The 24829-nt window shown below is 34.2% G+C and overlaps 1 protein-coding gene across 2 annotated transcripts; it reads left to right on the top strand.

Annotated features, from left to right (window-relative positions):
* Positions 1 to 1988: 1988 nt before the first annotated feature.
* LOC106079105 (transducin-like enhancer protein 4) lies at positions 1989 to 23859 on the top strand. Of its 2 annotated transcripts, none has more exons than XM_056021492.1 (22): positions 1989 to 2531; positions 4205 to 4299; positions 4478 to 4541; positions 5411 to 5455; positions 7217 to 7279; positions 11028 to 11102; positions 14980 to 15151; positions 15839 to 15855; positions 16057 to 16161; positions 16751 to 16792; positions 17451 to 17591; positions 17776 to 17866; positions 18289 to 18422; positions 18544 to 18614; positions 18718 to 18898; positions 18994 to 19065; positions 19168 to 19269; positions 19360 to 19505; positions 19624 to 19735; positions 19827 to 19909; positions 20039 to 20219; positions 20309 to 23859. In XM_056021492.1, the coding sequence occupies exons 1-22, from the start codon at positions 2511 to 2513 to the stop codon at positions 20414 to 20416; spliced, it is 2121 nt and encodes a 706-aa protein (XP_055877467.1). In that variant the 5' UTR covers positions 1989 to 2510; the 3' UTR covers positions 20417 to 23859. The 2 variants fall into 2 exon arrangements, with proteins under 2 accessions (XP_055877467.1, XP_055877461.1); XM_056021486.1 differs by having other exon boundaries at positions 1990 to 2531; positions 14974 to 15151.
* Positions 23860 to 24829: the final 970 nt, after the last annotated feature.

The raw sequence follows: 24829 nt of genomic DNA, 5'->3' as shown, positions 1-24829 counted from the left end.
TTTAGGGGCCCCCTGCGTTTTGACATTCGACATCATGACATGAGATAATAGTGTAATATTTCATGTAAAAACACATTTCTGACCATCATTTGGGGATCACCTCAAGTGGGGGCTCGGGGGGGGGGGGGGGATTTTCAAATTTGGACTCCTCTCCACTATGCCAATGATGGTTGGTTCTTTTAATCTAAAAACAAATAAACAAACAACAAATAACAGTAGACATACACAGTTTCATTAAAATTTAAAAATTAAATTTAGAAAATAAATTGCGTTAGCTTACAATTTCATTACCACATTGCTCTCCCTTTGATGGTTTTGGCGGGAACGTGGAAACAAGATGTAAATAATCCATACGTAATAGCCCTCACACTGTCACCCTCAAGTAGACAAATTCACGTCATTCAGACACCCCCTTCCCCGCTCCGTTCTCCAGTTCACTTGTGCAAGCTTTTTTTTTTTTTGTCGAGTGTTTGTACGCGTATGTTTTAACATGCGTGCGTGTGTGTTGGGGAGGGAGTAGGATCCGTCGACCTCCCCCACCCCCACCCCTTAGTTCTCTCACTCCACTGCAATCAATGCGAGGCGGCTGTTTAGACAATCGCGCGTGCTGTTGGCTAAGATAATCACCGTGTTTGCTCTCTCTATTTGACCGCCCCCCTCCCCCGAATTATTAGTAAACCCGATCTGGCTTTGATTCGGCGGCTATTGACTCAATCTTTTGCGACAGCTTAACAAATATTATTTCTGGGACTGGAGTACAAACATTATTTTGTCTAATATTTACCTCTTGTGCGCAGACTAGTGCTGGAGGAGTTTTGTTCTTAGTTTCATAAAGTGTATATAAATAAGAAATAAGAGGATATTTTTTTTTTCTTCTTTAAATAGTGTTGTAACGTTTTATCGACTACTTTGATCGTTTAGTCAACACTTTCAAATTCTTACTTGATTTTTTAAAAACATTGATCGGCACATTAAAACGGAATACAAGTCTAGACCCTAAACACAATTTTTCGTACGTAGATGTAGACAGAAGCCAATGGATTTCTTATGAAGTAGGCTAGCTATTTTCTTATATGTTCTTAACCCTTAAAGGCGCGTGTGGTAGTTTAGCCTCCAAACGTTAGAATTGTAATTCCATTTTGTATGCACTTATTGTAAAACAGCTCAGCACTTTAAGGGTTAATTAAGACAGGTTTATCGACCTACTATGTATAACATACAGCAAGTGATGGTACACGGAGACAAAGTACGTCACTAAAATGATTAGCGCTAGATCTATATAGGTATCAAATTCAAGAACACGTGAAATAATAATTTGAAAAAAAAAAAAAAAAAAGAAATATGAATAAATCAAAGTTTAAAAATCACAATTAAAAATATATCAACCCTTTCCCAGCACCCACCACTGGTAACCACTTTTAAAAGTTTAATTACGAAGTTAAATAGCAGCAATTATTCGGTGTAATTACAAGCAAAATAGAAACAACACATAAGTTAACATTTAAAAAAAAACCCGATAAGGTTCCTTAGGAAGAACAACTACTTAGATCTACTGGTTTCGTCAATAGTAAACTAATGGTTAAAATAAAATGTTATCACTATTGATTAGGCTTAGATATTAGTCTAATAATGTATGCTTTAATAATAGCCCCCCCCCCCCCTTCTCTCTCACAAGGACACCTGTGGAGCATTACTTCAAGTACGACGCATTTCAACTACTTTACCACTAGTCCTATCCGCTTAAGACAATATCATCATTTTCAATCTAAAAGCAATCGATTCAGTGTTTACAAAATGGGGTAGGCGGGGACAATATTCATGAGACGTCTCAAGGGGCGAAATTTCACGCTTTGTACACTGAGTGGATAGTTTTCATTGGATACCATCGCGCATAGTAATGAGCCCACGTTGGAAAATGTTCTCGCTGACTTTAGAGGATTTCAGCCAATCGCAATCGAGATTAGTTTGACTGAGCTGTTTGCCATTTCCATTGTTCGTGCGAAGCTAATGCGCTATGTGGCGTGTTGTAGTCCGCGCTAGTGTGTGGTTCAGGCAACTTGTTCTTACGGATTGTATTTTGTTCGCATAGAGATCTATTGTTTTTTTTTTTTAATCGTTTAACTAGTACGGTGCTACACAGTTATTGCGCAAGTCTATAAAGTGTGTTCTTATAATATATTTCTTGATGCAGGATATGTCTGTTTTAATCTTCATTTTATGATTATAAAGGAGTACATAAGACTTAACGTGTGCGTGACTCATTCCCTTCATTCTTTATTTTAATTGGTGTTTTAGCCTGATATCGAAAACTTCTTGGCGGGATTCTTCATTCTTCTTATTCTCATTCTGGATTTTATGTTGAACGCATTGAGACGATGGGATATCAAGTGTTGAATCGTGTATTGTGTAGTTTTCGCTAAGGATTTATACTAGTCTAGATCTATCAGATTTTCTATAAACGCTCAGACTGCTGCTTGAAAATTGATTTGTATCTAGCCAAACGTGCCAACATGTATCCGAATCGACATCCGGTGAGTTCATCATAGATGATCATGATAGGCTCTAGATCTAGATCTGATCTAGTATGGTAACTTATTACAGTTATAAGAATCTACCACAGGTCTAGACTAGATCTAGACTTAGTTCTAAACTCTAGAATAATAAAGAATCTAGTCTAGAGTCTTAGACCTATCTTATACTTATAGATTATCATCCATTATCATACTCAGTCATACTGATTATGTCACTTTGTGTTTGTCAGTGTAGATCTATATACTAGATCTAGCCTCTAGGTGACACTTCACACTAGGTCTCTTCATAGAAATGTAGTCTATTCTAGATCTAGACTTCTAGACTCTAACTCTATACTTTATATATATATATCTAGATCTACTAATCTAGTTATTATGACATATTAGATTATACTAGATCTAGATCTAGACCTAATTAGATTAGATTTACTAGATACTAGATCTAGAAGTAACTAGATTCTAGATATAGATCTAGATCTAGAAGTAACTAGATTCTAGATATAGATCTAGATCTAGAAGTAACTAGATTCTAGATATAGATCTAGATCTAGAGTCTAGTAGTAGTAGATATCTATACTAGATCTATATTTTACTAACTATACTGACTTTTCTATTGACACATAGAGTCTAGAACTATATCTAGAATCTAGGTCTAGACTAGGTCTAGATCTAAATCTAGAAAATCTAGATCTATATAATAATAATAATATTATTATTATTATATAGACTAGATCTATCTTAACTGTATAATGTGACTATAGAGTCTAGATCTAGACATTCTAGATCTATATAGTCTATCTTAATCTAGAATTAGATCTATCTTAACTAGACTTCTAGATTAATATCTAGATCTATATATATATATATATGTAAGATTTATAAGATATAAGGTCTACTCTAGATCTATTCTAGATTTACTTACTCTACTAGACTCTAGATCTATCTAGAATCTAGAACATAACTAGATCTATAATATTTATATCAAATATATAGATCTAGATATAATTTACATGTGCTCTAGTAAACTCTTATTATAATTGCGTCATCAGTTGTATTCTAGTCTTTCAAAACTATTCCAAATATGTAGATCCTAGTTAGAGTAGCTAGAGTAGTCCTAGTCACTAGTCTATAATTATATAATCTAGATCTATCTATAATCTAAGAAATCAGTGTAAACGTTTTAGAAAAAAAAATGAAGTGCAATAAATGAACAAAAATCCGATTTAAATCAATCTAATTGATCTAGATTCTTGTTGATTAGTCATAGTTTAGACCTCTATAGTAATCTCTAGTTATCTTATCTGTAGTCACTAGATAGACTAGATCTATTATTCTATAGACTGACTAGTGACTAGATCTAGATTAGTAGAGATGTCATAACTAAATCTAGATGAATTGAAGATCTAGATTTAGAATATAAGAATGACAGTGATAAGACTGTATGATCAGATTTAGATATAGGAATATAGGGTCTACATTTATTTTAGAAAACGTGAGATCTAGATCTATAATAATTTTTTTTTAAGTAGGTTAGGGGACCTTAGCCTTAGTCTTGGATAGTCTAGATCTAGCAACAAGAAAATAGATCTACGAGTTTTGCATATTAAACTGCCTCTAGATCTAAATAGACACTGTATCTGTATCAATTTGTAAACAAATATTTTTTCTTGTAGGGTCCTCAACCGGGGCAGCCATTTAAGTTTACAGTGGCTGAGTCCTGTGATCGTATTAAAGAAGAATTTAGTTTTCTTCAGGCGCAATATCATACGTAAGTAATTAAAAAACTTTTTCTCATAGATTTTTGTTTCTTGCAGATCTACCATAAATGTGCATAAATAGATATAATTATGCTAATAGTAAGAAAAGAGTTACAATTGTAGTATAAGGCATTAGGTTTAGTTCCAATTACTATCCAACGTTTGTTAACATGCAATATGATATTATAGGTTGAAGATGGAATGTGAGAAGTTAGCACAAGAAAAGACGGAGATGCAGAGACACTATGTTATGGTAAATAGACCATCTAGATTTACTATTTGTATCTTAAGGATTTCTAGAATGTAGAGGATTTAATTTTTAAATTAAAATTGAATCTTCAAAATTACATTTTAAACACTTTTTAAAACACCCTTTTTATCACTATTTGAGAATTTGTCGATCTTTGGTACTACATTACCTCCCCTTTCACTCTTTATTCTTGTACACTACACACGCAGAGCGAGTGTGTGCCCTCCCCTAACCCAATTCGCCTTGCTTTCTTTCACAAAGGCCCCCGTGTCATGGTGGTGCGTTGACTTCCAACGACGAGATTGTTAGATCTCAAACAGCATGGAGGAGAAGATGAGATGAATTCACGAAATCGATGTCAGGGGTTGGGAATTGGAGTGAGGGCTTCTCTCCCCCTGATTTGATTAATGGCGGGCTGTCTGAGAGGAATGCGCGAGCCTCATTAGTTGTTTCATGGGTTTTAGAATGGCGGTTACTAGAAAGGGATGTGTGTGTGCGTGTTGGGGGGGGGGGAGAGGAAGGGAAGCTCAAGTTCTGTAAGGAAAAGGTTATTGTAACCTTGTTAGAGAGGAAAGCGTAGAACATGGTTTATTGTCATTAATGTTACCAGAGAACTTTTCTTTTTTTTTTTTTTTTAAAAGGTTATTTCAAGCTGTTGTGTTTTCATCCTCACTAGATAGTTTCACCTAATAATGAACTTTCATTTAGCAATTAGTCTCATGTGTTAATGAGCATAGTTTAGTGTCCACCTATTTATTAACAGGAAGTGATGCACGGCACACGTTTTGCTTTTGTAATTAAATATTTACATTTACTTTGTCCAGATCCTAATTAGATGTGTATTGCAACTCTTTTTTTTATGTATGTTTCAGTATTACGAAATGTCATATGGATTAAATGTTGAAATGCATAAACAGGTAAAGGAAGTTTATTTATTTTTGTATTGATGTGTTATTTAATTATTGGTATACCATTGTGTGTGTGTGAAATAGACACAAAACCTATAGATGAAACAATTATTCGAACTTGCATCAAACAAACAAATGCACATCGTTTGATATCTGTATTTGAAAAATTGATGAATTATTCGGATAATTCTTTTGGCTTGTAACCACAAAACTCATTGAATGTCTATCTCACTTTATCTCATCCCCCCAAAAAAAAATCTCCCCCCCCCCCCCCCCAAAAAAAAAAAAAAACATTCCCATATCTGCAGTCTTATACATGAAAACACTTTTTTGTTCATCCCTCATTAAGCAGGCCATTAAATTAGCCAAGTATTTTTCCCTTCCCTGTGTGCGTCTTTGCAGTAGTGATCAGTAGCACTTTCCTACCCCACCTTTTATGAATTATGAGGGTTTGGGGGTGGGCAGGCGGTGATAGTTTGGACTTATTCATGCAAGAATAATGCTTGTCTCTCCTTGCTGATATGCCATTAAAACATGATGGATAAAGGAGCAGGGGGGATGACTGGTGGGTGGAAAAATCATGCTTGACTGGCCAACCGTTCAGTAGTTACTTTATGCTTAGTGAATTTTTTTTTTATTCTCTGCACATTTGGCTCTTCCCTTCCCCTGAAACTTGGTGTGTGCGTGAGATTTCCTAATTTTTGTTGATCCGCTTTCTTACTTCACCCCCCTCCCCTTTTCCCCCTAAAAAAATTGCCATTTTGAATCCTTCATTTTCTCTCGTAGTAAACGTGTGTAAAAAAATGTTAGCAGAAGGTAGCCCGGCTATTGTTACAAAAATACAAGCAATGCTTACAATTTCCTACCCAAATAAATATTGTTGATTTAGAGGTATAGTGTTTGTATTGTTGATTTAGAGGTATAGTGTTTGTATAGGCAGCTAGTAGCTCGGTGACACTGTGCAACTCTCATCACTAGACATAAGGCTACAAAATAAAGCCCTCACTTGATAACAATCGCTCGCCTCACCCACCCACCCCCTACCTTTATCGTGCGGCTTTATTGATCTCTCCCCTCGACCTTTGCCTCAACACATGTCGTGCTTTAATGGCCACACAGCTCACTTTTTTTTTCTCCCTTTCTTTTATACTCTCCAGTTCTTTATATTAAGCAGTTGTTTTCTGTGTAGTATGTTTCTTGTACAGTATTTGTCTTGTGTTCTTAATAAGTACAATCAAGTTAAACTACTGACAAAGATAATCAATACATTTATTTATATATTTATATATATATATATAATATATGATAGTTGTGTGTACTCCTAACCCTTTTTTTTTAGCACATTTAGAATATTTCTGTTGTAATCAGAATACAGCAGTGAACATTTTGAGATATACACTCATGTTAAGGTTAATATTAGACAACAATAGCAAGTTGCAGAAGTAAACATAACTAATTGATTAGGTTTTAGACTTCTAATTGTTACATTTTGAAGTCTCTTTTCAACCATTGCTTTTTGCATTAAAAAAAAAATATTTTTCTCTTTTTCAAGTTGTACTGCAATTTAAAGTGATAATATTACATTTGGGATTTAAAATGTGGACATTGAAATTATGTATCAAACCTTTATGCCCCTCTATGGCAAGTAGACTAAATAGATGGCTGCTCTTATCACACAGCCAATAACTGTCAGTTTGAAGCATTCCCAGAATCCCCCTCCACAGCAGATACTGTACACATACTAAATTTTTTTGTTTGTTTGTTGTGCAGACTGAGATTGCCAAGCGACTGAATGCTATTTGTGCCCAAGTTATTCCATTTCTTTCACAAGAGGTAAGCTCGACAGTTTTTTATTTTGTTGTTTAAGATTTATTAGTAATACATAGGATAGTATACTTTGTAGAATTGCCATGACTCAATGTTTAGAGGGTTTGGATGTAAACAGCATATACATATACATAAGAAATCACACAGAACTAGATTTAATTATATCGAAATTAAACTAAAGCAAAATAGAACGATGAAGCTTGAATGTTTTGATAAGAGTGCATCATAGTTATTCTAAAAAAGGAACTGGGGTACTTATCCGTCAATTAATTTTTGACACATCTTTAAGTTTCCTTACTGAAAATGAAGGCTGCTCACAAATGTATGAAGATGCGAACATTCCATATTTGAAATTCACCAATGTTGACATGAGTCAAGAAGAATCCCATTAGCGAAGAAGTACTGAAATGTCTTCTTCTTGAAAAAAATTTGATATTGTTGCATGTATCTCATGAAAATGTCCTACTCAGTTGTTGAAACAATGTTTCTTACTTAAAATATTTTAGTTTTTTTTAAACATTGTTAATGATGTCAAACATGGATCCATATGGCCAAATTTTTTTTTTAATAAAAAAAAATTGTCCGCCTTAGTGCCTTCTGGCTGTTATTAAAATATGGAAATAAAATATGAACAGTGTTTAAGTAAAACATTTGTAACAATAACAGCACAGATGAGTTATATTTAATATTCTTTTATAATTTTTTTTTTTTTGGTTGTGCATATTTATTTTTTTTTAAGTTACAAAAAAAATCATAAACTTCAATACACAAGAAAATATAGTAAATCGTGGGTAGCTTCCACATTTTTTGTTGTGCCTACATATTACCTTGCCCTGAAATTATGTTGTATATAAATTTCAGAGTAATACACAAACTGCTTAACAAAAATGTGATTGTGTCATACATGCCATGTATAGTTTGATTTTAAAAACAAAAAGTGATATTCAAGTATATCAGTCTTTTGCACCAACCAGTGGCGTCACTAGGGTGGGTGTCACCCCCCTCCTCAACAACATTTCCCAATATTGTTACACAAATGTAAAATGAGTATCTATTCTGTTTTAATTGTGATTGATTATGACATTTTATCTATGGTTATTACATATATTAAGACATAAGTTTATTAAATAATAAATAGACTTTACATTAACTGAACATGTTTTTCTTTCTTAAGACTTTCAAGTCCTTTACACATTATGGAAACTTTTTAACATTATGCTAACCTTATTCAAACTTTTATTACCATCTAAAATATTTTAGAATTTGTTTACACATTGCGCACGTATGTCTGTAGTGGGCATGATGGTCTTAAGATCATTTTCAACAGTTGTGACAATTTCTGGCCTAAGAAAGACATTTGACAAGATTAATATTAAGACGTTGATTAATTACTTCAACAAAAATACAACTTTTTAATTTTATCCTTGAAATATAATTTAAAAGGCTTTGCCCCCTCCACATTTGTCATACCCCCCACAGTTTGAGAAACACTGCAATATAACATGCAAGTTTTTAATGGGCTTGATTGTCATTTGATCATATTCGTGTTTAGCAAGAGGGCTTGTAGCAGGCCTGTTCTGTTCACATATCATACATAATAGTACGATTGTACATCAGCCGAGAGAAATTTATCAGTTCTGTCATAAGAAGTTAGAAGACTAAAAAATCGCATTGTTGAAGTCTTATTAAAAAAAACAACAATTGGCTCGATCTTGTAGTAATGGGGAAAAGGTCTTAAGGTTCTAGTTATAATACTTTTTAAAAAAATTTTGGCAACAATGCAGTTTCTACTTGATTAATAATAAAATATGAAAGGATTGCAATGCAAATACAACCGACTTTTTGTCTTTAAACGAAAGACAACCTTTGCGTCCCAATTTTCAACACTTAGCATTTTGGACATTTGTAGGCCAACCAAAAAAAAAAGTAAATTAAAATATATAGATCAAAGTATGTTTGGGATTCTAGCTAATCACTTTTTTTCTTCTAAGTTGTCTGTTTCTTCCAAAGAAAAATTCTTTTTCCACTTGGGTGTCAACCCTTGGTGGGTGTCACCCGGTGTGGACCTCACCCCCCGCACCTGCCTAGTGATGCCACTGGCACCAACCATCACTTATTTTTAAAATTGTCATTACATTCACTTGGCTAGTTACAAAACTTTATCATTATATAAAGTTAAAACCATGCAACACTTTTTTTCAAAGCTTTTATCAACTCACTCTTGTCTGTCTGGCCAAAAGTTTGTACGTGTTATTTCTCCAACACCCATTCTCTGATCAAGCTGAGATTTTGCACAATTATTTCTTTTACCTGACAGCACAAGATTTAATAAAAAAAAATTAACCAATCAGTTAATTAACTATTGGTAATAAATTACTTTGTTTGGTATCTCAAACAATGGAAAGAAATAGTACTTAACTGAAGTGGTGGTATTAGCTGAATTAGTCATCTTTATATTAGGCTGCCCTCTGAGGCTTAGTGAACACAAACTTGAAATAGAAACAATAGGTAACTATAGTCTTCTATGTTCAAAGACTCTTCGCTAGCAGAGTGGTTACTGTGTTGGCTTGAAAGGCCCACAAGTTCGAATTCATGTAGTTTAAAAAAAAAACAACATTTAAGTGATCACCCAGGTACCCCATTCTCCCCCACCCCCTTTTCCAACTGGTCCAGACAAGTGATAGGATCATACCATATTGAGAATGAAATGTGCTAAACAAAAACAATTGGTAAACAAATATTTCCAATCAAACAGATTTAGTTTTGTTAGTTTAGATCTATTACTTATTTAATTACATGACTGATCCAAACTAATTGTACACATAAAAGCTTTATTTTTAAAAGTATTTTCCATTTTGCTTTTAAAAAGTAGTCAATAGGGATTTTAGTTCTTAAGATCTAAAAAGTATCAGACAACACCTTTGGAGGACACATAAAAATGTAGTATTATATTTATTTATGATTAACATTAGCTAGAACCATGCACATATTTGTGTCTGTACAATACCAGTCGTAACTACTGATGTGTCATGAACATTCTCTGTGACACAGTATCCTGTGTTTTTAGTGTCTGTAAGAAGTGGTCACTAACAGGAGAAGGTGGGTAGCTTCGGGCAGGAGGGGCAAGTTGGCCATGGCTGGATACTCACCTAGGAGAAGGAAAACTCTGAATTCAAGTCTCTGCTGCCTATACAATCATGGGAAAGGCTTCGGTAGTCAACCCTAAGGAAAAATCAGGAGCCAGTGACCCATAGGCAGTTTGCACTACTCAGTACTACACCCTGGCAGAGCATGTGATGCCCCTGACCCCAAACTGTATGGACACTTGACGTTCCTTTAGATACATCAGCTGCATGGAGAAGTGGGAACTAATATGTGGGCCACATCCATTCCGACCACAGTTAATGGCCAGGCATTCATCTCATTTCCATGAGATGATCCATAGTTGCTTTGCCATAGGAGGCCATTAAAAAAAAAATAAACAAAAAATAGTTGATCAGTAAATGTTCTCACGTGTATACAATTGAACTTTCCTACCATTAGGATATTAAATGTACCAATTGATACAATTTTTTAAATATGCAGTTCAATGGTTAAGCAGCCACTGTCACACATAACTGTGATAACCTAGATACCTCACTCCTTTCCACAGCTTTTATTTTTTTGACTGTTGTTGTTAATTTATTGATGAATTGATTAATGCACATTTTCTTTGGTTAAAAAGAATTTTTTTTTTTTTTTTTTTTGAACATAGCATCAACAGCAAGTAGCTGCAGCTGTAGAAAGAGCTAAGCAAGTCACCATGCAAGAGTTAAATGCAATCATTGGGGTATGTTTACTATTGATAGTTGACCCTCCCCACCATTCCCCTTCTAACCATAGAGATAACAGTTAATAGACCTCTGCTCTGGACAAACATGGCATTGTCAGTTTCTGAGTAATTAATATAGTGTTTGTCTATCATCACCTATAGTCTGATCTGGAGTGAGAGTAATATCACCAGACACTTGTAATTGTGAATTAATGCACTTTTCACTTACATTTGTGTGTGTTGGTATTTGAAGCACAAAGCTTCTAAGAAAACTGCTACAGTAAATAATATTATTATTACCCCCAAAGAAAAGTGTCTCTATTGTTTCAAAATAAAAGTGAACATTAGTTACATGCTGTAGATGATCAAACAAGAAACAGGCCATCCCTTTGAGCAGATTGAATACAGTAACCCTGGGAGAGAATCACTACTGTACAGGATTTTCTGTTAGGGAGACAACAAGCTGTAATAATAAATGGCTCTAACAATAAACTCAAATTTACCTCAAGGAACTTTCTTAGGACCACTGCTATTTTTAATTTACATAAATGATTTACCAAATTGCATTAGTTCAGGAACAAAAGTCAGATTATTTTCAGACGATTGAATTATATATAAAACAATAAAAACAACACAAGATGCAGAAATTTTACAAAGAGAATTAGTTGAATTACTGAAATGGGAATCAAATTGGAGCATGTTTTTCCACCCAGAAAAATGTTGGTTATTAAGAGTAACAAAAAAACTAAAACAATTAAATTCCACTTATTGTATTCATGGTAAACCATTAACACAGACTAAAAACACAAAATACCTAGGTGTTATAATAAATGAAAAACTGTCATGGAATCCTCATATTGATGAAACTTAAAAGAAATTTCTATAAACCAAATAAGAACATATAACTAAAATGTTAATAAACCTTGGTTAGGCCAATAATGCATCCTCCGTTTGGGACCCCTCAACAGTGAGATTCATAACAAATATTCATTTGACTAGAGTAACACCTTTAGTAAAATCACTAAATTTAGAAAGCCTTCAGGATAGAAGACTCAAAAATGAATCAGCAATTATACATAAAACACTGAACCATAATCTTCAAATACAAAAACAATCTAAATTTAAAAAATACTCAAAAAGACACAAAGATAAAAGCACAATCCTTGTTCCATATGCTAGGACAAATTTGTACAAATGCTCCTTCTTCCCTAGTCACTAGTGCTATTAGAGCATGGAATGGGTTGCCTGAGAAAGCTAGGAAAACCAATGACTTGGCAGAATTTAAGTCATTGGCTAACATGCATGACTAGTAGGACTTGAAGTAATGTCTGTATTATATAAGATATAAGATAAGATAGTCCATTATAAATTTTCTGTGAGGTTTTAAGTGTGGTTGATCTTTAAAAACAAAATCACATGGCAACAACAAAAGCCCTTATACTTTTTAAAACTTATGTGTATATGTATATATATCGCCATTAATTCACATACACGTTTGTTTCGGTAACAAAGTCCACAGAAAATATCTGCAATAACAAAAAATACATAGAATGGGTATTAAAGCAAAAGTACAATGCCATAAATGCATGTGTTTAACAGACATACGTGTGTTTAATGTATGATTCATCTCGGATACGTGTTTCTACAGGGGCAGGACAAGGATACATACCTGCTTGTATTGTCTATAATTCAGACATTAACAATCTCAATGCTGATAGATAAAATACACTTCAACATGAGCTTCTGAGAGACTGGGTGGGGGGGGGGGGTCCTCTGTACTGGCGGTGTAGCAAATGAACGCAGAAAACCCGGCCTTCTTTCTTTCCCATTTTATAACAACAAAAGCCAGGGAAAAAAGGTCAGGGGTACCCCCGCCCCCTCGTTGCTCTCAACTTGTGCTTAGAATGCCCTCTGGTGGAGAGAAATCTTAGCATGTATAGACAACTCTTGAAATCTCAGCCAGTCCCACCTCCTGTACTGATTGTACTTGTTCTCGATCTTTTCCTTTTCGCACTACACATTGGTTGTAGCCAGGATTAGACATAAATATACCTAGATCTAGAGGTGTTTTTTTGGTGGGGAGGGGGCACTACTACTGTAGTTTTAAGACATGTTGTTTTTTTTTTTATTGATTACACAAATCTGTACATAAAAACATCACAAAATTTTTCTACAGCTAACGTTTGACCAGTAATGTGAATTTAAGAATTGTTGTGTCCTTCCTCCGACTATCTTCTCTTCCATGCCTGGCATTAGCCTCTAAGTTATTTGAAATGTTCCTGAATAAAAATAAAACAATTTTGAGATACAGTTTATTTTCTAGCATTTGAGCACTAGTCCCATAGCTCCATTGATCTGACGCCATATTTTTTTCTTCCCTTTAGTACAGTGTGTGTGTGCGCGCGCGCGTTTTTCTCCACTTTCCTTGTTGTTGAACTTAACGTAACCTTAGAACAAACTTTTCTCACCCCACACCTTACCCTCTCCCCTGCTGTTCTGTGCTCCCAGATATTCCCTTTCTCTTGCCTTTGCTCTCACCCCTCCCCCCTCTTTACCTGCTTGCAATAGCCGTCTGTTTTATACCTTCACAGTGTAGGAAAGAAGTTAAAAAGGGGAGAGGAATAGAACCCCATCCCCTTTCAGGGGCTATAATATCAACTTGTTATATCATTGCTGGGGAAAGAGTGGTGCATTCTCTCCCCCTCCTGCTTTGTTCACATCAATTATTATGATTAAAATATCTTCCAGTAGAATGAGAATATACATCGCTGAGAAGAGAATTCTGTTAACATCCACCACATTTTATTTGGATGCTTAATACAGTGAAACTTTCCATGACACACAGAAACATGCTCATACAAACTTGTCTGCATTTTCGTCCTTTGTCCCATAGTGTTCCAATGAACAAACTGGTTTTCCCTAACAAATAGAATACATTTACGACAGGTTGGGTACAAGACAGGTTGGGGTACAAGTCGAGACACTAATAAATCATGAAGCGATTAGACTAGGGTATATCCTGGCATTAATTGTTCTCTATGATCTCTGGCATCATGCCACATACTACATTGTTTTCACATGGCATTACTTGGGCAGGCAAATGGGAGGAGAGATCTTTGACTTTACCTGGCTAACTTTTTAATAGAATTACTTCAGCTTACACAACACACACACACACTTGATTCCCCCCCCCCCCCCCCCCTTTTTCCCTTTTCCTTCCAAAAAAAAAAAGACATATACTTTTTAGAAAAAAACCCACAGAATTTGAGTTGATAATTTAATCTTCAATTTAATTACTTCTGCTTATTTTTAATCTATGCTTCTTTTTCTTTTCTTTTCCCTTCTTTTGTGTATTAAGCAACATTTTAAAAAATAATTTGTAATAAATTTCTAAAGTTATCATTTTTGTCAACTCAAGCCGAAAGTGAGACTTTTTGAATTTCAAATGAAAATTTAAGTATGAAAAGAACACATGATTCAAATTTGTCAGTAAATAAAGCATTAGTGTGCTAAAAAAGCTAAACAATATGTATGTATGTTACCTTACCCTCAACCCCCTTAAAATCAAACATACCCTTTTAAAAGCTTGGTATTCTCTAATGACTCACATCTATGTCTGTGTTTGTGTAAATACTAGTACTAAATTATAAAGTGAGAAACAGGGGTAGACCAAGACCAATTCATTCCCCAAAGTGTGAATAGAACATCTAAGAGAACCTGGATATTTCTAAGCTGTATAATTAGTTCATATAAAAGTACTTATACAATTATGGGGTTAAAAAAAAATGTGCTGTATAGCTTTTCTATAGATACAGTATCTTTTTCATTGCTCTTAGTTCTATTTCAACTCTCTTCATTGTTCAGTTACTGATATTGTCTCATGTTTCAGCAACAGATGCAAGCTCAACACTTGCCTCATGCACATGCCCCACCTATACCACTGACACCACACCCAGCTGGTCTTCAGCCCCCCATCCCTCCAGTCTCCAGTGGATCAGGTTTCTTAAATTTTACACCAACACCATTCCCAATGCCACATGGTCTGAATGTTCTGAAAGAAGATAAGGGTAAGTTTAAAAAAAAAAACTAATACATTCTTTTAGAGTCTTGTTTATTAAGCTTCAGTGTTGTATGGCAATGTGGATGATGTTGAGAAAACATCCTTTTGTTTTTAAATGATAGAACTCAGCCTAAGATGCATTTAATATTTGTGTGTGTGTATATGTATATATAAACACACACACACACAGAGAAGAACATTGATTTTCCAGATTTATTGGGAATAGAGTCTGTCCAGATCATGCAGATAACCAAATTCAAAATGTTGAAATGGACTGTTTATAATAATAGTCCATTTCACCAATTCAAAGAAAATTCATATGGAGTTATCTCGCCCATAGATAAACATAAATTCAAGTAAAATATACAGGGGAAGCATACATATATATATTAAGAGTTGTTTATAACTCATTTATGACAGGAGATTCAAATTGGGATCATATTGGGTTATTGGGGGGGGGGGGGGGGGGCAGTTCAGTTGATTAAAAAAAAGACTACAAATCTGGGTCCTTTCTACCATTTGTGTCCACATATTTTTTAATAGGTTTTTAGCATTTAATAAATCATCATTTTTTTTTATTAAATTTTATTTTGTCTTCATAGATGTTTAAAATGTTTGTGTGTAATATATATAACTTATTATTAATATGTATGAGTCAAAATAATTAAAACCATTTTTTTTTCTTCTTTTGCAGTAAATGATGATAAACATGTAAGTAGTACAATTTAAATTATATATTTTTTTATGAAGAACTTTAATGGATTTACAAATTATTTAAAAAAAAAAACAACAAACAGTTCATTTGTTTATCTTGTTGTCTTGAGGCATTCAGTTTAAAGGCCTAGTTTTATTTCTAAGATTCTTGATCACTTTTGTACACCGTTCTTGAACTCATTATTTTATATATCATAGAGACGCTCAGCTTCTCCAATAGAGAGAGAAAAGTTCAGACAGAGGAGTAGGACACCTGAAGTGAGTGAACAGTCAAAGAAAAGAAGAGCAGAGGAGAAGGCAGCAGTAAGTTCAAATCTATGTGTTATAATAGCCTCTAGATTTTTTAAAAAACATTTTGCTTATACAAAAGTAAAGTAAGTAAAATGTACCCCTTTCAGGCCATGTATTCTATGGTGGCAGATCTATGTTGTTTTTTGGCCGACATTTAACAAGGGCCAACACATTGACCAACTGCCTTTACTTCCCCAATGTATGTCGGGTAACCATTTTGAGTTGGGTGGACTTGGGGACATCCTTAAGAATCCTTATATTTCTATATCTAGCCTTTGTTGGGATTCAAACCCTAGGTTCAGAAGCCTAATGCTTTACCACCTGGCCACCACACTTTACACTTTTACAAAAAACACCTGTTTTTGTTCAGTTGATAAAATTGTGAAAAATGTGTCAACACATAGAAAGGCAAGCAACATTTAGTTGTGTTTACACATGTATGTGAGTGGTATTGCTGACTACAACCAAATGCCCTCTTGAAGTGCCACTGCCTACTTTGACTTGGTCCTACACTATGTGTTGACAAGGAATACTTCACATGCATATGTCAGCTAATTACTGTCACATGAAGTTGATGAAGTTTTATTTATTGAATTTCCAGGACAGTGATGGGGAAAAAAGTGATCAAGATTTAGTGGTTGATGTAAGTTTCCTTTTTATTTTTCCTTCACTGACATGCACAAAAATGTAGACATAATGCATAAACCCTTACATATTCAGTTGCAAACCAGTTAAGTCAAGTGACCATGATAGTCACTGATTTATTATGTTATGGTCTTGGTGAGCTCTAAGAGTTAAATAAATCTTTAAATATCACATATTAAAGACAGTGCTTAACAAATTTGTAATGTTAATTAAATTGAATGAACATTTCTTTTTATTTAGTAAATGGATAGATTGTTGGTAATACATATAGCATCTGTATATTTCTATTTATAACATTTTGTACCTTAAGCTCATCAGATAAACGTTAATTTAAACTTGTCTAGTCAGACAGATGTTAATATCAGATAAACGTTAATTTAAACTAGTCTAGTCAGACAGATGTTAATATCAGTTAAATGTTAATTTAAACTAGTCTAGTCAGATAGATCTTAATTTAAACGTTAATTTAAACTAGTCTAGTCAGACAGATGTTGATATCAGATAAATGTTAATTTAAACTAGTCTAGTCAGACAGATGTTAATATCAGATAAATGTTAATTTAAACTAGCCTAGTCAGACATGTTAATATCAGATAAACGTTAATTTAAACTAGTCTAGTCAGACAGATGTTAATTAAAGAGTTTGGTTATTTCAGGACAATATATCTCCACATAATAACGGTGACATGTCACCAAGAGAAAAACATGCACTTAAAGATGGCATCAAAAAGGAGGAGCGTGACAGAGACAGTGATGCCTCTTCTCATGCAAGTTCTACCTCCTCTAAACCCAAAGAGGTTACTACTTAATAAAAAAAATTTTAACAGATTTTTTTTTCACATATCATTGCCCTGTTAATATGGCTTTAAAAATATCTTAGATTGAAAATACACTAGGCTCTTAGATATTAGATATCTTCATAAAAATGTGACTAATTTTTCCATGATTTGATGAGTGTCAAAATGTTATTTATATGAGCAGAGTGAAAAGGCAGGAACACCTGTATCAAAACCAGCCACACCAACAAGCTCAGGCAGCACCACACCAGGACCATCAGCAGGTGTGAAACATGGTGAGAGTTATTTTATATACAAGTTAGAGAAAATCAACTCAAATCTCAATGAGAACAAATCTGGTTCACATCAGGATTAAAACTCAAGTCCCCTTTTAAGTAATGCAAGTGGTTTATATCACATGGGCACACATTCCTTCATGTTTCACTTGTATTAAGGCTGCTGTGGAAAAGTTATAATGATGTTGTATTATGTAAATATCATTAAACAATTAATTTAGGTGTAACTGTATATAATTTCTTAAGGATGTAACATTCTACCTACATAAATGTTTTCAAAAATTTAGTGTGTGATGTAACATTCTACCTACATAAATGTTTTCAAAAATTTAGTTACCTTAAACAAAATGTTTTTACGAAATACTTAGTGACTGGAATGACTATTTTGACTGATATAGTTTTTGTACACATTGTTTCATCAGGCTATCCTTTCATGCAACGTAGTGGTGCAAACATGAGTGCTTCAGAATTGAGCCCCATTCCTTATACATCAGCTGGTCCTTTAACAAATGGTTTGGCAGCCAGTGCACTTAACAGTTTTCCAAGACCACCAATGGTATTTATACTTTTGTAATTTGATTACATTGTCATGACTACAATGTCCTGGACCTGTAACTGTCTACATAGAATGGTTTCTTAGCACACACAGTGACATCAATTTATTTTCCATTCTGTAGGTTGGATTTGAAGCTCATGGATCACATGGTGCTATGCGACCCAATCTGAACAGTGTTTCTGGAGGAAAACCGTAAGTGTATTTATAACTATATGTAATGCTGAGTACACATCATTCCTGCCAATAGTTTTGCCGAGACCTCTTATTTTATACTATTCTGTTGTATTCTGTATAGAGCATATTCATTCCATGTGAGTGGTGATGGTCAGATGCAGCCAGTTCCATTCCCACCTGATGCTCTCATAGGACCAGGTATCCCTCGTCATGCTCGACAAATAAACACACTCAACCATGGTGAGGTGGTGTGTGCTGTCACTGTTAGTAATCCCACACGGCATGTCTATACTGGTGGAAAGGTAATACATTGTCTTGATATTTAGGACAGCATTTAATTTCTTGATTATTTTTTGTATGTCCATACTTAACTGCATACTTAAACTACATTTTCCAGGGCTGTGTGAAAGTTTGGGACATCAGTCAGCCAGGAAATAAGAGCCCTCCTATTTCACAGTTGGATTGTCTGGTAAGAAATAGTTTAAAGCTAGTACTTTTTTTTTTTCTTCTCAAACTTAAAACATTTATCTTGCATCTTGTCCTAACCTTTTTTTTTATTTGTTGGGTTTAGCAACGTGACAATTATATTAGATCAATCAAACTTCTTCAAGATGGACGCACTTTAATTGTTGGTGGAGAGGCTAGTACATTATCAATATGGGATCTTGCATCAGTAAGTTGATAGAATGTAATTTCTGAAGCTGTTTCAGAGAAACACTTGAGACTTGTGTGTTTACCTTTGTGTTCCATCTCTTCTTCCCAGCCTACACCAAGAATAAAAGCTGAGTTAACTTCCAGTGCCCCAGCATGTTATGCTCTGGCTATCAGTCCAGATGCCAAAGTATGTTTTAGTTGTTGTAGTGATGGCCATATTGCAGTCTGGGACTTACACAACCAAACACTAGTCAGGTATGTGGGCTTCTAGCTAAATATTTTGACTACTTGTGCTTTTTGACCACTTTATTTATTTATTTTTTTTTTTCTTGTCATTTGTTTCTATTTGGCTTTAAATTTCGTTTCTTTGAAGGCAATTCCAAGGACACACAGATGGTGCAAGCTGTATAGATATATCTCCAGATGGCACCAAACTGTGGACTGGTGGTTTGGATAATACTGTGCGATCATGGGATCTTAGAGAGGTGAGCTTTTCCACTTTTTCTTTTTTCAACCGTGTACTAAATGTTATAGTTGTTTATTCTTGTGCTTATTGCATTTTACTTTTGCTTTCAGGGAAGACAGTTACAGCAGCATGATTTCTCCTCTCAAATATTTTCATTAGGGTATTGTCCAAAAGGAGAATGGTTAGCAGTTGGGTAAGTCATGAAGGTTATGAATTTTTAAAACTGTTCTAATTTAATTTCTACATTTTTATTTTGATCTAATTACCTGTGTATAAAAAAAATGGTATTAATTTGCTGTAACTTTTTTTTTTCTATAATTAGCATGGAAAGCAGCAATGTTGAAGTGTTGCACCATTCTAAGCCTGATAAATACCAGCTCCACCTTCATGAAAGCTGTGTACTGTCTCTTAAATTTGCCTATTGTGGTGAATGGTTCATTAGTACTGGTAAAGATAATTTGCTCAATGCCTGGCGTACTCCATATGGTGCTAGTATTTTCCAGGTAAGTTTGTGCTCTTATCATTTCTTTATAATACATTTTATACTTTATTTACCATGAAAATAATTTTTTTTTTTTTTTTTTTTTTACAGTCCAAAGAACCTTCATCAGTGTTGAGTTGTGATATTTCTGCTGATGATAAATATATTGTTACCGGATCAGGGGACAAGAAAGCCACAGTTTATGAAGTCATCTTTTAAATACAAACTAGCTGAGGATACCATGAAGTGTTTTGTTATGTCAACAGATTCATATCATGCTTGAAAACAGCATATCTACACATTTCCTAACAATGGCTGCCCATCCCTTCAATATGCACCAGAATCTATGGTGACAACAATTGTTCAAGAAATATCTTTGTGCTAAATATTGTTGTTGTTTTTATTTTCCTCTTCATTATGGAGAGTTCATCAAATAATCCAAAGCTTCAAAGCCAAGATCAAGCAACTTTCTGTGTTTGTTTGGATTATATTTCAGTGTATTCATATGTGTCTCTTCCTCTATGTATTGCCTCCAATAGAAATATTGCTGGTCTCAGGATTATTTTCAGTGTGTGTTGATAGGTTTCAATGATTCTTTATGGAGTAGACAGTGCAGAAAGCTTTCATTTAATTGGATGGATTTATTTGTTCACACTTTTATTTTAAAAAAAAGATGTGTGATTCATTTCATCAAAATGAAAGAATATGAATGTCTATTGCTTGTTAAGCGATGGCACGACCATTTTGATTTCCATTTTGTTGTGACGCTCCCCTTGCGGAGGGGGAAAAAAAAGGATTTACATATTCAGCTCACTGAAACTGTGTGTGTGAGTACATTGAAGTATCACAACGGGTGCTCCTTTTAAGAACCTATTATTGGATTACCACTCTGAGGCAAAAGTACATAATGAGGTAAACATTTGCCTTTTCTTTTTGCTGGAACAGAAGGAGGAAGAATTTCCTATGGCTAATTCTTGGTATTATGCCTTGTTCTAAGTTTTTTTTTTTTTTTTTTGTCCTTTGATTCTACTTCATTATTGAATGTTAATTAATGTGTTCTCTTCAAGTTATTCAGAAACAAAGTGAGTACAGAGTGATTTAGATTGACATGTTTGTGTGTGTGTGTGTTTCTATGTAAATACTACCCATTGTTGCATATAGTAGACATAATAGACTACGATGGCCGCTCCTATTCTGTGACAACCTGTTGTTTGTCTGGGACTCACAGCTTTAACACAAAAATCCTTTATAAAATATATACATATGTAAAGAAAATTATATCAGTGTTTCTGACTGTACGAATGAATCAAATATTTGGGGACTTTTGTAACTGTAGCTATAAAATATTGCTTTGCTTTGTCTGTGTTCTGTGTGCTTTGATCTCTAGGGGAACAAAGTTAAGCTCATGTGCAAGAATACAAATTTTGTACCATATCTGGCAGGTCCGTTGACCTAAATACTCTTTTATTTTTCCATTTAAATATAATTAATTTTTGTTTCTGTGAAATTACTTATTCAATGTGATGACTGTTGTCCTATGTTCTTGACCTGTTTAAGTGGCAATTAGCTAAGTTTACTAAATTACTCTTCCCTTTATCCTACTCTTAATTTGGGTTTTCCTAACCTAGACAGGCACTTTTACCGACCAGTAGTACAACTAAAACAGTTATATTCTCTCAAAAAGTTTTTAACATAACAAAATTGACTTTAATAAAAGTATAGATTTGTGGTCATCCCAGTTTATGGAGTGGAAGAGATGCTAGTTAGTATCATTAAAGAGAGATTGGAACTGAGAAAAGGGGGGGGGGAGGAGTTCTCTTCATGAAGTAATGTAATGTCTGGTCCAATGTTTCCATTTTGACTTGTCTGAAGTAGTAAGTAGCCTACAGAACCTTTGAAAGAATTATATATTGCCCTTCATTTAGATCAAGGTGATGTAGGAACCCCCAGCTCCTCCTTCCCACCCCCTTGAAATTCCCTTGTGTAGTTACCATTGATTAGAATCCAGTGTAAACTTCCTCTAATAGAAGTAGTCTGCATAAACAAGTGCATATGTCATTTGTTTATTGGTTAACACATTTTTTAAACTTCCTAATTTTAATTTTATTAAGAAGAGAAGTAGGCAATTATTACTTTTGTCTTTTTTTTTTTATTATCTATAAATAATTATTAGCAAAAGCTAATCTTTGTGTTAAATGTTGAACTTTGTTTGTTCTATTGAACTACAATCTCGGAAGAGTTCACTTTATTACTTTTCCTACGTTGAAGATTTAGTTATTGAAGCAAGACTAGTTCATAACGTTCAAGTGCCCTCCATTGAAAATGATAAGACATGAAGTGTTGTTATCCCAACACTAGTCAGATAGGAAACCAGTTGGTTACAGATTGCAAAATGGCTTAGTCTTTGTTGGCTGCTGATAAAGCCAGGGTAAAGTTTTGCATTCTACTGCTAGTTTTAGGGTGACTAGCATTAGCATGCCTACTTGGACAATCAGAAAATGTTTCAGAAAGATTTCATAAATCTTGCTTTCAGAGTAGCCTTAAATAAATAAATAAAAAAAAATAAATATTTAGGTATTAACTTTAAATACAGGCAACTTTTTATTTTGATTCAATTTCTTTCCCTAGTTGGGGGGGGGGGGGGGGGGGCAATTAGCTCTTTTTAAAACAAGCTGTCGTAGATTTTTTATTTTAACAAAAAAGGATGGCATCTGATCATGTGGTATACACTGGACTTTCATCTCAATAAGGTTTAAACCCTGCCCACTGCCATCCTGTGGGATATTTTGATTAGGATGTAATAATCTTCAGTTCTAATGGAACATCCAACATGTATTACACATTTTTGATTAAGCTTTAAAACAGGGATTGTATGTGCCACTGGTTTCAGCTTAGAAAGTACACAACAGATTTTGTTCACCAAGTGGTATTTGTACCACTTCCTTTATTTAAAGGCTGTCTACTAGTCTTTGGACTAAAGAGACATTGATTCTAAATGTGTCATCACAGAGCAAAGTTTATTTGTAATGCAGCTACCTTTTTTATTTACTTGTTCTTCTAATCCTCAAGACTTGTATTTTATCAAGTTGACACAGAATTGTTTAATCATGACATCTAAAAGATAAACAATTAAACATTTTTTGTCAAGGAGGAAATGCTTGCTTGTTTCATAATTCTTGTTGCTTCTATTTAAAGCCCAGACCTCAGACTGGAATCTAAAATCAATAAGTGTTGTTTGAGCGAGGGGAGATAATTGCTGCAGATGTGAGAGAGGACATTGTGTAAATAGTTTTTTTTTTAATGAGATTGCATGTTGTTTTTTTTTCTTCAAAGATATGTACCTATGAGAAGTTTGATAGAACTGTCACTGCCTTTTTTTTTTAATCATAATTCCAAAGGTGTTCTAGAGGATTTCTGCTTTAGAATGACTGGATAGTGCAAAATATTTTTATTTTTGTAACTTTTTGAATGTTGATGGTTGACCAGGTGACATGTTATGTGTGAAAGGGGAGATAATTTCATCAATGTTGTTTATGATTGCTAATGTTTGTAAATAACCATGTCATCTCACATTCTCTCTAATTGTGTGGTTTTGTGATAGTTGGTTTGTCTGTCCGTATGTTTATGTAGTTCCAAAATAAAAAATAAAATGTATAAAACTAGTTCACTGACTTGGTGTGATTATGTTCCATTGTTGTGATTATGTTCCATTGTCATTGTGTTGCTTGCCACTTAGAATTATTTAGTGTTGTACTTTATGTAGGGATCAAGTGTTTCAACTCTCTCTATTCTATCTATCATTCCTCTTAGTCCAATGTCCCTATTGTAGAGTGCTAATAATGATGTGACTACTTACTCTTCTTGTAGATTATGTCCAATGTGACATTTGGATCAGGTCTCAACCTGTTAATAACATTAGGTTGATTATTTGACAAAGGTCTATACACATCATAAGCAAGGTACAGCCTTTTTTTTTTTTAATGTTTAAAAATTCAGTACATAACTTAGACATGTTTACAGCAGTTTTTCCAGTTTAAAAGACTATGGTCCTCTCGATATTTACTTTTGCCATATCATAGTTTTGTTATGGGTGACCTACTGCTAACCAGTTGACAGAAGTCTAATGTTGCTGTGTTGTTGCATGTGTTGCACATAAAGATGTGCTGCTTGATGTTGCCTCTTATATTTAAAATGTATGTTACTACTGGTATGTACCTACGTTTGTAGGAAGTATTCTCAAGCCTTTCTTTGTCCTAGACTTTGACTATTACACTCGTTCATCACTCAATATTGAAGTGCTGGACCTCTACTTGAGATCATTGTGTCACGTTAATGAAAGAAATTTAGCCATTTCTTGAATAGTCTTATGCAGGCTTCATTTCTAAACCTGTCCATAAGTTATTTAAACCCCACCTCACCCCCCCCTTTTTTTTTTTTTCGATTTCATTCGTTCATGTTCATTTTCCTGACGCTTTTTTTTTCTTTGTTGAAGGAACTTGCCTAGTTAATCGCATAAAAATATAAACACCAAGTCTTTTAAACATTGTTTATTGTATATAAGTAATAAACTGTATGGTTGTTCCCAAACTCTATAGTCACAGCCCAGTTGCCAGAACGGTAACACAAAATCTA

Source organism: Biomphalaria glabrata, chromosome 1, assembly GCF_947242115.1.
Source record: "Biomphalaria glabrata chromosome 1, xgBioGlab47.1, whole genome shotgun sequence".
NCBI lineage: Eukaryota > Metazoa > Mollusca > Gastropoda > Planorbidae > Biomphalaria > Biomphalaria glabrata.
Note: the sequence above shows the minus strand (reverse complement) of the source record. Positions and strands in the feature narration are given on the sequence as shown.